At 34.0% G+C, this 14167-nt stretch overlaps 1 protein-coding gene across 6 annotated transcripts in view; it reads right to left on the bottom strand.

The window, feature by feature from the left end:
• LOC149772887 (uncharacterized) overlaps positions 1-14167 on the bottom strand; it is a 46266-nt gene that overhangs the window by 9394 nt on the left and 22705 nt on the right. For 3 of the 6 annotated variants that reach the window (XM_089947150.1, XM_089947152.1, XM_089947154.1), the window contains 4 exons: positions 8895-8969; positions 4033-4149; positions 2651-2804; positions 1051-1195 (listed from right to left, as the gene is read on the bottom strand). In XM_089947150.1, the coding sequence (XP_089803276.1) occupies positions 1051-1195; positions 2651-2804; positions 4033-4149; positions 8895-8969 (491 nt within the window). The remainder of the gene's footprint in view (positions 1-1050; positions 1196-2650; positions 2805-4032; positions 4150-8894; positions 8970-14167) is intronic. The other 3 variants (XM_089947151.1, XM_089947153.1, XM_089947155.1) reach the window with 1 other exon arrangement.

Genomic DNA, 14167 nt, shown 5'->3' with positions numbered 1-14167 from the left:
GTACGTAGACGTCCTAGACCAAGGGCTCTGACAAACATCAGCAAGGTAATTACGCAAATGAATCTCAGGTTATCCAAACTCTGATTTGTCAACGGCTTATTGAGGTGACGTATAAGCTATATGGTGTGCCAGAACGGGTGAAACTAATGGCACGATTGTTTTCCTTGATCAAAACCTCGTCACGTCCCCCATGCGGTGCTACCACATTGGAATATTTCCCCTATGACGTCCCCCAAACGATGTTACGATATTGGAACATATATCCGATCACGTCCCTTAAACGGTGTTACCACATCGAAACATAGTACAATTAATTATCTAACCAATACACTAAAGTCGTGGCAACGGTTTCACGTATCATTACGAAGAACATTAAAATACCGATGCGACGATACATTTTGTTTTTGATATAGTATATTTCATCGTTGCAATGGTAATATTGCTGTTGTAAACGTAATGCATATTATCACAGCGCTAAAATTATATTTTACCGGGACGGTACTATTTTCTTTATAACGTTAATTTGTATCGTCTCAACTCAGCAATAACCGCTGTAACAATAACTAATTATAATACTATTTTGTATGTAGCAACAATATAACTATTGTTAACCGTCGCAGAACAAAACAGAATCTTCACAGCATTTCTAATACAGGGGAAATAACTCTAAGACTTATTGATAAAGAAGTTTGGTACATAACTTAGTCGCAATAATTAGGTTGGCCTGCATTTCCAAATCACTAAGATCGGTAATCGTGAATAATGGCATGAAAATGTTGATGCAGTTGAAATGAAAATGGCTTGAAGAGGACGAAACAAACAACTTAAATTGGAAATTACTTGAATGACTACCATGGACATTGTAGAATAACACCATAGATAGCTTCAGTGTGTGTTTTATCTACAGTTACTGTACTACTCTTAAGATGTTTAATAGTTTTTGAAAAGCACATTAAGATATCCATTTTGTCTTCAACATGTAAAGAGACGTTGTGTGTAAAATAAATAATAGGTATACAACAAGTTAGGGATAGATAAGCTTAAAATTACTTGTCCAGTCCGGCCAGCTCAGCCTTGACTTGTTTGGCTTTGACAAGATAGGGCTGCAAATCCGCACTGTATTTCGAGTTCTCCACGTCGGCAATAGCCTCGTCTAGAATGGTCGGGTGACGTCGCAATATGGCGTCTCTGATATCTGAATATTGAAATGAGTGATGTAGCGTTGTGAAATATAAATATTTTACAAATCATAAAAATGTAAATTGCAGACTCAAGTCAGCCTTGTGAAATATAAATATTTTACAAATCATAAAAATGTAAATCGCAGACTCAAGTCAAAACTGAAGTGCACTCATGTTCAATTTCGAACCTATTGATACGGTAAGATTCTTAAATATAATACTGAGTGGTTACATTGGGAATAAATAATTACTGATACGGTAAGAACTTTAAACATCATACTGTTATGTATCTTTATTTGTATTGTGTGTTTGCTTTTGTCCAGGATTACATGGCATGTGCATTTAATTTTTATTGTGTGATTGATATTGATCCAAAAATGAGCGTAGGAGTTTGGGCCTACCTTACAATTTTTTTGTAAACAATATTACATTGCTTACAGTTTCTGTGATTGCAAATTATATATTAAGATTATTATTATTAGGAAATAAAAATATTTACTACGTTTGAGTTCTAGATAAGCCTTGATTCTGCCCTGAGAATTTTTATGGAAACAAATATTGTTTACAGTTTAATGGAAAATTCTATTGTAAATGAACATGGTCCAGGGCATTTTATGGTGTCGTAAGTAAGTGAAAATCTGTATATAAGTCTGAAGTAAACAGGTTTATTTATTCCGATCTTTAACTTCGGTTTATTTAAAGTTTTCATTGGAATTACGTGCTCAATGATTTAGGATTTATAATAAAAAAATACTTTTGAATTATTTTGAATGAATTCAAGGATATTTTGGATTATATTATTGTAATACATCAAAACTGTTGGCACATTAGCACATTCGAGACTATTGGCACATCATCATAAATAAAATTAAAATTAGTTCGGAACACCGCAGGAATTCGATCGGATTACTTTAGGACTATTCGGAACTTAAATCACAATGCTATATATTCTTTTTTAAATTTTTACTTTGTATTCTAGGAAAATAAATTATCTGTGGAATTTTTTTATTAAAATCTTGATGGTTTTCGCTCTTGTCTGTTTCAGACCCTAGATTTCATAACAACACTGAGTTGTTACATCAGAATTAAGTAATTATTGATACGGTAAGATGTTTGGATATCATATATCATACTGAGTTGCTACATTGGGTTTAAATAATTACTGATACTGTAATAGTTGTGGACATCATATGGAGTTGTTACATTGGACTTTAATTATTTGAATTACCTCAGAATCAAATATATCGAATATAAAGGAGACAACGGTAGCTGCATATTAAGCTAATTCTGTAACACAACAAATGCTGTTTCATGATTTCCATATTTATGACTAATCCTATCTTAGTCAAAACACGGTGTTCCTGTGGCTTAGGTTATCTTGCGTTGAATTTTTGCTTAGGATAATCTGACCGGATGTAACTGGGATACATCCCATACGATAGAGAGCATTCAGACAGTGGAAAACCTACGTTGCCTCAATTGGAGATAGTTCATCTTCTCTTTAGCTTCTGTGAGGTCACCACCGTCTACCAGTCTGTTGTTCTCAAAGGTCTCTATAATGTGCTCCAGTTCATCTTTATCGTTCCCTGCCGAAGCATTTCGAAGTCTCTCTCTAATACGTTTCTAGAAGGATGGAGATGATATAAATAAAACAAGATGAAATGCATTAAGAGCATTTTCATGAAAAAATGTGTTTTTCATATCTGAAACACAAAACACATTATTTGCCATATGGAAGATAAGTGCCTTTTCCACCAACATACCGAGGCAGACGAGCCGGAATTGCCTAGCCGGGTATCGAAACCGCGACCCTTGGATTACAAGTCCAACGCGCTACCATCCAAGCTATCGCGATTCCCTCATAAAAAGTAATTTATTAAAACTAAAAGTAATCTATTAAAATGTAAAGTAATATATTCTGCATATTTTAGGTATTTGCATGCATACATATTTATTCCTTGCAAAACAAAGCAATGAATAAAGTATATTTTCACACATTAATCCATTATGTCACCTATACAGACTGTATCCAATGCGTTTGACACAAGAAATTAAATGAAATAAATGTTGAAAGGATAGGAATATTTAATATAAAAAATATATTGCACTGACATATTAGATTGTGTTCATATTATAATACACCCTGCTGGCATTGGAAACATTGAAGTCTTCTAAGTACAAATATAATGAGTTATGTGTATATTAAACTACATTGAACTGTAACCATTTATACTGGGCTTTTTTCTTCGTGCTTCATACATACTGTAATAAACCTAGGTTATATGCTATTTGTACTTTTGTCTGCGTTTATAGCTTTGTTAGATTTTAGTGAGTGTTTCATGATTATGGGGAGTCTGTGTTTGGAAGATATCTCTCAACCCGAGTAATTAGCAACTTCTACGAGCGGACGTCATAATGTACAGAAGACCTTACGTTAACTTGGGCTAGTTTTGTAAAATTGTCCCACCCACCACCCACCTCAATTTCTTATCATATGGAATTCTCTGGATATTTCTAGGTACAAGTGCTTAGTAATTTCAGATAAGGATAATTATTTGTGTTAGGTGTTTGGGTCTTGTTTTGTTTTGCCTACGTGAAGTACTAGTATTCGGCTCGAAAAGGCTTAATAATCATACAAACAAGAGAAAAGCTTTGTAAGTGTGATGTTAGAGTTTCACGATGTGTGGCCATTGGGTAATTAGATAAAACTTATTTGCAGTATTTGCTTGTTTAAGAACCTTTCAGGTGATAACTACTGTGTCTTTGGAAATAAAGGAAAACTATATAGCTCAAGCCAGGCTCACACAGGTGTCTGATATGTTTGTTACGAGACACTATGCGGTAACAATACCTTCCATCCCTTTTCCTTGATTGTTTCCCTCTGGGTTGAATTCTTGCCTGCCGCCGGTTTCCCTCTATTCTGCTGTTGTTGTTGTTGTTGTTGTTGTTGCCGCTGCTGCTGCTGCTGCTGATGATGATGATGATGATGATTGAAAGAAAAAGAAAAATAATAGAAAATTACATGCCGGTCAGATTTTATTTATGAGACTTTGGAGATCACTAATTTTCAACCTGCCAAATATCAATGCGGATTTTAATGACTAACGAGTGTTTCAGTCGGAATCTTTACAATTAAGGAGGAATGTTATTTGACTGAAGTTTTTCTGAAGAGTTTTCACCATCCTAGCAGTCTTGAATTACATTTCTTTTTCATGAGAATGATTATTGCATCTCGTTGCCTCTACATTAGTATGGGGGGGGGGGGGGGTTGGGGGGGTAACGCCGTTTTTCAAAGGACAGAATAGAATATAATATTTCACACATGGCATTATGATACTATTATCATAAATCGATGACAAAGCTAGTTACAACGCCAGCGTTTAAAAAGCAGAAAATCCCACCTTGATAAACCATAAAGTTCGCCTTCCTAATATGATACAACTAAATTGTGACTCTATCAAGTTTCTTATTACTGACAAAATTGTGTCTTCAGTAAACCGCAATAAATTCCGTCAGAATTTTGATGTGACGGTTAGTAGAAGTGATGGAACGTGTATGGAAATGTTTGACAAATTCATTAATATTACCCTCGTAATTAACTAATATATGTTAATTGTTTTTAAAGTATTGCGTTTCTTTTCATGTACAGCAAGGTCTGCAAAGGTAATAGGTGAAAGTTCTAAATTATTTTCGCTTTAATAAAAACAAATTGAAGAGTAACATCTAATATTACTAACACAAAGGACAATATATGTTCCCGAATCTGACAGAAATCTTCTGTAGCTATGCTTAGCTTAAATTTAAATTATTACTTTTCATATATAATTACTATGGAGCGAAAGGAATTTATAAATGACTTGCTGCTACAGTTAGAAAATAGTGAATTTGGAGCAAAGATTGGATCCTTAGCTGTGGGAAATCCAACCCTAGCTGATGATATTTCACTTTTGGCTATATATCCTAGCAATCTACAAAAGCTGTTAGATATAGCATACGACTACAGTAATAAGTGGCGATTCGAGCTTAGTGTCACAAAGTCATACATTATCATTTTCAAACCCCAATACAAGAATTATATCAATATGAAATGGTATCTTGGCCCGTCATGTTTGCCGGTTACCGATTCGGCAACACACCTGGGTCACCGGATTAACTCAAAGCTGACGTCGCATGACGCAATACTCGATGCATGCAAGAAAGGGAAAAAAATCTTTTCACGGTCTGTTTGGTATTGGCATTAAACCGAATGGTTTAAATTCTTTGGTTGCTGCAAATGTAATTAAAAAGGTAATTTTCCCTTCAATGTTTTATGGAAGTGAATTATGGTGTAACATTTCAAAAAGTGACCTCGCTTTATTGGATAAAACTCTGAGGTATTTTGCCAAACATTTACAAGGTTTTCCAATACATACAAGATCAGACATTGCCCTGGGAATGCTAGGATGGACATCAGCGCAGTCCGAAATTGATAGAAGAAAATTGATGTTTTTACACAGATTGTGTTTGATGCCTAACAATGTACATACTAAACGTGTGTTTAACGTTGCGTTATTTCACTTCATTTTGAGCGGATGCATGTCAAGCTGCGGGTTAATTTCAAATTTATAGTATACCTCAAAGAAGTTTGACTTGCTCGGGTATCTAACTGATTATTTACATCATTCTGAAATTCCAGATAAACATAATTGGAAAGAAATTGTAAGGTCAAAAATTGTTGGTCTTGAAAATAGCCTCTGGAGAGTTCGTATGTCTAATCAAGCAACGACCTGCCTCAGTGTGGCAGTCGGCTAAAACCAGACAACACACTAAGGTATTTACATATGTAGCTAAAGTATGGGCTGCTGTTCCACAAACACAGCTTGATATGTGTATTAGATGTGGGAATGTTTATACAGACTTGATACTTCATTGTTGTGTTAGTTGTCCTTATATGTCGAACTTTCGAAATTCTTTCTGGGATTTCCTTACTGATAAATTTCCCCTGAGCCTGCACATTACGTTATTTAATGCAGAAGATGAGCTGCAACTACAATATCTTTTAGGTAAAAGGTTACCATTAGGAGTAATCGACAAAGAAAACTCCAAGCTATTCGTCCTGTATGCAGCATACTTTGTCATGCAGTGTGCAGCTATCTTCTGTAAAAAAAGGTACTGAAACTTGCAACTTATGAGTTGACGAACACTTTGTTGATTGATATTGTGTAAGAATTTGTATTCTAATATAGAATTTTTTAAAAAATATTTATTGATTGTATTCAGATGATTTATTCTTATATCATGCAATCTTCCATGGAAGGAAATAAAGATGATGATGATGATATATAATTACTATGGAGCGAAAAGAAAGCTTGTTATAAACCAATTTGTTGGCAAAACAATGTCAAAAAAAAAGTTACCAAATGGCCAGTCGAAAGTAATATATAGAGGATATTTGCCTGAAACGAGTGAATAACGGATATATTTCATCGAGTGGATGAAAAACTAAGTATTTTAACGAGTGGCGAAGTCACGAGTGAAAATACTAGAGTTTTTCACCCACGAGATGAAATGTATCCGTTATTCACTCGTTTCAAGCAAATATTCTTTTTAATTTATGCTCACATACGTTGGCTACCTAAAGTTTGTGACACAGTGAATTAGCAGATTTCTTACGATAATGTCAGCTGTTTACCGTACATGTTCTGCTGTGCTATGTGTACCTGAGCACAAAATTAGTTCCACATCAGATTGATAAAAATAAACTGATATTTCCAGAATAACAAACTACAAATTGCAAGGATAACAGACAGGGGTTATTAATAAGAAAACAACCACAAGTAATTCATCAATGTATAATTGTATGTTCTGACCCAAAAAAGTAGTTCCTGTAGTGAAAAAATATTGTTATTTTTTCACTACAGTGAAATATCAATATTATTTTAATTAGAAAATCAAGTAATTCACTGCTTAGCGTAAAATAAATACAATTCCTCTTCTAATTGGAAATATTAACGAAAATAGTTCAATTAACATTGTATTTGCCATGCTTTTAACACTGAGCTAATCCCAGGTTTCTTCGTTTGCGCATAAGAAAATATTGGGTCGTGGCAGAAATGTGAGTTAATGTAATGCTTGTTAAATAAATAGTAACTAGCTGCCAGAGAAGCTTCAGACAGCTTGACTATTCAACCAGAAATAACGAGACTTACAGTCAACGTCTATTGAAAGATAAATCTTAACTTGTTGACGACACATCGCAGATCGAACGGAGTTTTACTAGGTAAACTGATGGCTTACAAGGCCGGAAGGAATGTGTCAGCTTAGGGTGTGAAGACTGAACATTGCTACTATGGTTCAAAACTTTTCTATAATTAATCCCACTAGTCAAAACATGATCACAAATATGGGACAAAATGGCCCAGTATCACTTTTAAATTGACTTCGTTTTTTGTGTGCAAAACATCCATTTTAAATTAAAGTCTGGATATAAAAAATATATTACTAAAAAGTGCAAAAGCCCTAGTGCACATAAACGTTTACAAAATCTAAGAGATGGTATTATTTCACCTACTTCACTGTGACCAAACATTGAGTAAATTTCTTCTGCAATAAATCATGTTCCCTGTTAGGCTTGACAACTACTAAAGATTCGGGTTGACTGTAACATCGCAGTCTACTGCAAAGAGGAGAACCTCATCTTTGCCAGTGTTCGTGTAAACTAGTGTCTCAGAATCTAGTTACAATACCAATATCATAAAGTAAAGTTTTGAAAATGTACAGTGCTTCCAGCCCTAATATTTGCTTCTAATAGTCATATGCTTTGGTCAAGGGAAAACCTTATTAAGGCACCGAGTGAGATATTGTTATGGATTGTATTCGAGTGACTGGTGTTTGAGTTATGGAAGCTCTGCTACATTTAGTTAACATTTTTTGTTTGGTCGTTTGGATGGATTGGACACCTTTGAAGTTCGCTGCAGTCAACTGCACTTGAAAGAACAATATATCCCCAGCAATAGCAAATACACACGTGTACGGACATACACACACACACATGCACGGACACACACACATACATACATACATTAATATAGAGAATTCTAATCAGAATGTAAAGCACTCTGGTGTAGATTTATAAGAAGAACTTTTTGTCAATGAAAAATTCTTATGTTTTTAGTTTCTATGATATTTAAAAAGACATCTATGATATTCAAAAAGACTAACCTATGATATTCAAAAAGACTTATCTATGATATTCAAAAGGACTTATCAGTGACATTCAAAAGGACTTATCAGTGACATTCAAATGGATTTATATGATATTCTAAAAGACCTATCTATGATATTCAAAAGGACTTATCTATGATATTCAAAAAACCTTATATATGATATTCAAAAATACTTATCTATGATATTCTGAAAGGACTTATCTGTGATATTCAAAAGGACTTATCTATGATATTCAAAAGGACTTATCTATGATATTCAAAACGACTTAACTATTCAAAAGGACTTATCTATGATATTCAAAAGGACTTATCTATGATATTCAATAGGACTTATCTATGATATTCAAAAGGACTTATCTATGATATTCAACAGGATTTATCTATAATATTCAAAATGACTTATCTATCTGTTGCTAACAAGAATGCTAGTGTATTAAACTTAAAATATAAATGTTAGAACATGAGTGCCAATTCAAAATCTAGCAACGTCTCTGTTATGCTTTCTCACCGGCGGATTTTGCTTGCCCACGTTTCCACGAGTTTCTTGTGGCTTTTTCGCAGTGTTTCCATTTGACGCTACGGCCTGTTACATACAAGAAAGACACTATCAAAGACATATTATCCTATGTATCAATGTTATGACTCAATTTTCTTCTCTTTCTGTACACTATGACAAAAGAAATTTTGCTACATCTAATTGCAACAATGAATCTTAGTACCCTGTAAACAGGACGGCAATGTGAGAAAAGGATGCATGTTATTGGAAATGAATGGTTGATTACTTGGTCAATGAGCAAAGTAATTGAATAACAAGTGGCAAAGACGCTATACATTACAAAATCCAGTTTCAAACAATTACAAAATCTGATATTAAATATGAACATGCAATTTAGACTCTGTAATAATCAAACATCCGAGTAGACGTCTGAACTCAACAAATAGTAACGATTCTAAAATGTGAAAGACAAAATCACAAAAATGTAAAGACAAAATCACAAAAATGTGGATTTTATAGAATGCAAGATGAGATAATCTTAGTTACAATAAGTAAAATGATGCAGACCGTTTATAACATAGAATATGTAAAAACATGTTGACCTTTAAAAGTTCACAATATGTAAAAACGTGAGAACCTTTTAAAATGCAGAATATGTAAAAACGTTTGGAACTTTAATAATGCACAATATGTAAAAAATGTGTGGACCTATAATAGTGCACAATATGTAAAAGTGCGTGGACCTTTAATAGTGCATAATATCTAAAAATGCGTGGACTCTTTATAAAAAGATATATAAATAAAAACTATCCAAAAACAAACGTACAGAAATAAAAACTATCTAAACACAAATGTACAGAAATGACACCTATTAAATCGCAAAGGCTGCATAAGGGTTAAGACAATATAAACAATATAAAGAGTGTTCAATTAATATTCTAGTCTTCAATGGTATGTTTTCAAGACATGAAGTACAACGCTAGCACGTGCACGTCCAATCGGCATTCCAATATGCTGCGGTAATGCATCCAGGACTCTAAATCCAGGCTACACTTTGAAAATTATATCCAGTGTTTAAGAGATCGGATAGAGCTGAACGATTATCCGGAGATCTATTGTTCCTTTCATGTCCACCGTTGCGGCATTAGCTTACGACCTCGATGAAAAACGTTCACTAATTCTCCTTAAAATTCTGATGCTACATGTAGGCTTTGACAGCTGACAGCTGATTAGAGAATTTGTTTTGGTATAGAAAATTATTGCAGGTAGCTTTTGAGCTTAAATATTATGAATGTTTAATTTGACGAAACTATGTGATTATCAATATATGATTATCAAAATAAAATGTATAGAATTTATTATATACTGTCAGATGATATACTGGAAAATCATTGCGAATAACTTCAGTTTTAGTGTAACGTAAACATCTAAATTCATGAAAGACTGCCAGACAGTCCTCTTTACAACTATTGAAACCGAAAGTAGCAGAACAGCAATTAGATTTCTTCAAGGCGAGGTCTTACATCTTACCCAAAGGTTCTGCTCAATTTTTAATTTATTCTTAGCACGAGAATGTGTGGCGATTCAATTCAGCTCGTTTTGTTTCGTTTAATGGTTCTTTGGAAAAGGCGATAATATTTGCATTTTATCTTGTCTGTGCCAATCAACATCTGTCTTTGTTAAGAAATATCATTAAGAACACCCTATCCGTTTTCCGTTTGGAAAAGTAACTCTACAAAGTCGGTATTTATTTTAGCTTGTTAAATCAAATTATTTTTGTCAAATTCTGAAGTTGTGCCCACTTTTAGTTTCACCACCGACAAAATATTCTGAGGTATTCAGTACTCCTCGTTTCAACTTCGAGACGTATTGATCTCATCCTCACCATTATCGCCAGATCGTATTCATTGCAGAAGCAATGTTATTGATACAGATTGGCAAAAGAAATAACTCATTATGCACTCACATATATAGATGAAGAACTTGTCTAAAGAGTTCGAACCACTGCTGTTACATAAAGGTTGATATATTGTGTACTTGTCTATGACAGAGAAGTCCATCAATCACGTGCAATACGTTTCTAAAGAGCACCCACCCCCCACCCCATGTTTGCTCCTAAACTAGCAGTGCAGTGCAGAATGAGTCTTTTACAAAGCTGCAAGCTCTATAAAAACAAATAGCACAAGCCTATAAGCCAAGCTTCACGTTTACCGCCTGTCCTCCTTTATTTAAATTGACAATCCTGATTCACATTTTTAGATTTTGAATATGATTCTTTGACCTGTTATTAATGCACGAACATACAGAACCCTATTCTATATTACAGCAAGCAAAATAAATTATGGTACAAGTAATTATGTACGAAGGAAATATTTTATTTACATGTTATTCAATGTCTTTTTGAGATTAAATTTAAGTATAAGATTAATTACTGGATTTTTTAATATTTTTTTCCGGTGATAATCTATTATATAGAATAAATCCGAAATTTAAATGAGAATATTGTTGATCATCAACTGTATTTAGATATACTATTAAACAAAAAGTAAATGTGCACTTAAAGGAAGTCATGCAACAGTATTGCTGTGAACGGAAGTAAACACCGGTGGGTGGGTGGGTCTGTGTATGTGTTTAGTAGGTACATAATAACCCCTTTCGTTCTTGCTCACTGTTGTTTCATTGATCATTAATACATTTCTCAGGTATGGTATTTTTCAGATTGCCTGTTATAACTAGAACGAATAAATGCTGTAATGCATCTAAAACAAGACGATTTAAAAATTGCGGATATTAATATTCTAAATATATCAAATTGACAGTACATAGATACTTTGTGACATACAGCCTTATTGACAGTAGATATACACGTTGTTATATACAGCCTTACTGACAGTAGATATACACGCTGTGATATACAGCCTTATTGACAGTTGATATACACGTTGTGATATACAGCCTTGCTGACAGTAAACATACACGTTGTGATATCCAGCCTTATCCACAGTAGATATAATTTGTGATATCTAACCTTGGTTCCGAAGCGTTGTCACCTTTTTAGCCGATGGATTGTAATGAAAAAATCCAACTGTGAAATTATTTTTTTAAAATAATAAAACAAAGCGGTAAATAGATTATATATTTTTAAAAATTATGAAAAAGGCTGTGCTCTGTGTATATCATTCCTATGGTACCAGCCATGGTGGTCTTATCTGCAAAAACCACCAGCATTATAAAATATCATCCATTATTTTATGAGATGGATTTCCATTCTTTCATTCAATATTCTGATGAAGCAACAAAAGGTCTGATTTAGTTGTATAGTTTTTATGGCATTTTACTCTTGATATATTCGTATCAGTCTGTGGGCATATTAATCGTAAAGTTCTGATGGCATTTTGATCTTAATAGACTTGTGCAGTTCTGAAGACATTTTACTCGTAATATAGTTGTATAGTTCTTATGGCATTTTACTCGTAGCTTCTGGAATTTACTAATGTCAGTATTTGGCATCATTCTATGTCTTCCGGACATATCTTTCTTGTGGAATAGCCGGGTAGAGATTGTACCTTGAAGGGATTCATGCACTTAAATTATTCGCACATTCGTTTGGTTTTTTTTTAGCTCGCCATCCACATTTATAGGTGGTATATACCGCTTTGTAAGTTCCGAAGCGTTGTCACCTTTTTAGCCGATGGATTGTAATGAAAAAATCCAACTGCGAAATTATTTTTTAAAATAATAAAACAAAGCGGTAAATAGATTATATATTTTTAAAAATTATGAAAAAGGCTGTGCTCTGTGTATATCATTCCTATGGTACCAGCCATGGTGGTCTTATCTGCAAAAACCACCAGCATTATAAAATATCATCCATTATTTTATGAGATGGATTTCCATTCTTTCATTCAATATTCTGATGAAGCAACAAAGGGTCTGATTTAGTTGTATAGTTTTTTATGGCATTTTACTCGTGATATATTCGTATCAGTCTGTGGGCATATTAATCGTAAAGTTCTGATGGCATTTTGATCTTAATAGACTTGTGCAGTTCTGAAGACATTTTACTCGTGATATAGTTGTATAGTTCTTATGGCATTTTACTCGTAGTTTCTGGAATTTACTAATGTCAGTATTTGGCATCATTCTATGTCTTCCGGACATATCTTTCTTGTGGAATAGCCGGGTAGAGATTGTACCTTGAAGGGATTCATGCACTTAAATTATTCGCACATTCGTTTGTTTTTTTTAGCTCGCCATCCACATTTATAGGTGGTACATACCGCTTTGTAAGATCATCATCTCGTTATACAATTACAAAGTTAAATATTCTTCAAGACAGCTGTAGTATACACCTTTTTTTTCAATGTTAATCTTTGTGATAAATATTTTACAAACTTTTACGCTTAGCTTTCAAAGATCGTGATAGTTTTAGAAGAAATACATCTTTAGAATATCCATGTTTTAGATAATATAATGTAATACTTCTAGGATGAGCTCCATTTGCATTTACGTCTCCAATTTATAAAGTGATTAGATTTTAGTGATTAGTTGTTTATGGGGAGTCGGTGTAAGGGAAATATTCCTCAGGCTGAGTAATTAGCCATTTGCCTGGGGCAAACTTCATGGAGTGCAGTATTGATGAAGTTTCATGATGGCATGGTTCAGTTTCGTAGTTGAGTTCAGGTCAGATCTGGATAAGTGGGCATGAGCCAAGTAGTTCATACGTAAATTTTATTGTGTTGATTGTGTATCTCCATGTGAAATATTCGTGATAGGGACTGATATTTTGAGCAGTTGAATAATCGAGAAGGGGTTGTTCCATTATCTGAAGTCGTCTTGTATAGTTGGCATGATGATAAATCTTGCGCAATGCCACACGTTGAAAGTGGCTCGAAATCGTGCTTAGGCTCACCCAGGGAGAGAGAGAGAGAGAGAGAGAGAGAGAGAGAGAGAGAGAGAGCAGGAAAAAAGTTCCCTGTATTTGGTTGTGATGTGTATTTGCATGGTGTGAAGAACTGAATTCTAACATGGAGAAGTCATACAATTGTGAAGTTGTGATATTTAGGATCATTCATTGATATAAAAGAAAATTATTTAAAGTCTTGGCGCGTTATTAGAACTTCCACTAGACAACGGTTGTTGTCGAGAAATGAAATATGGGTAAAATAAGTGACTTCTAGCTGAATTCACGCGAGCGTTGGATTCGTTCGGTAGGGAGACCCCTTTACAAATTACAATAGTATACATTCAATTTCGTACACATTCTGCATTTCTCTTATTTGGGT

The sequence above is a fragment of the Sinohyriopsis cumingii genome, unplaced genomic scaffold (assembly GCF_028554795.1).
Source record: "Sinohyriopsis cumingii isolate HCF-2022 unplaced genomic scaffold, ASM2855479v2 utg001031l, whole genome shotgun sequence".
Lineage (NCBI taxonomy): Eukaryota > Metazoa > Mollusca > Bivalvia > Unionida > Unionidae > Sinohyriopsis > Sinohyriopsis cumingii.
The sequence above is the reverse complement of the archived record's forward strand: the minus strand, read 5'-3'. Positions and strand labels throughout refer to the sequence as shown.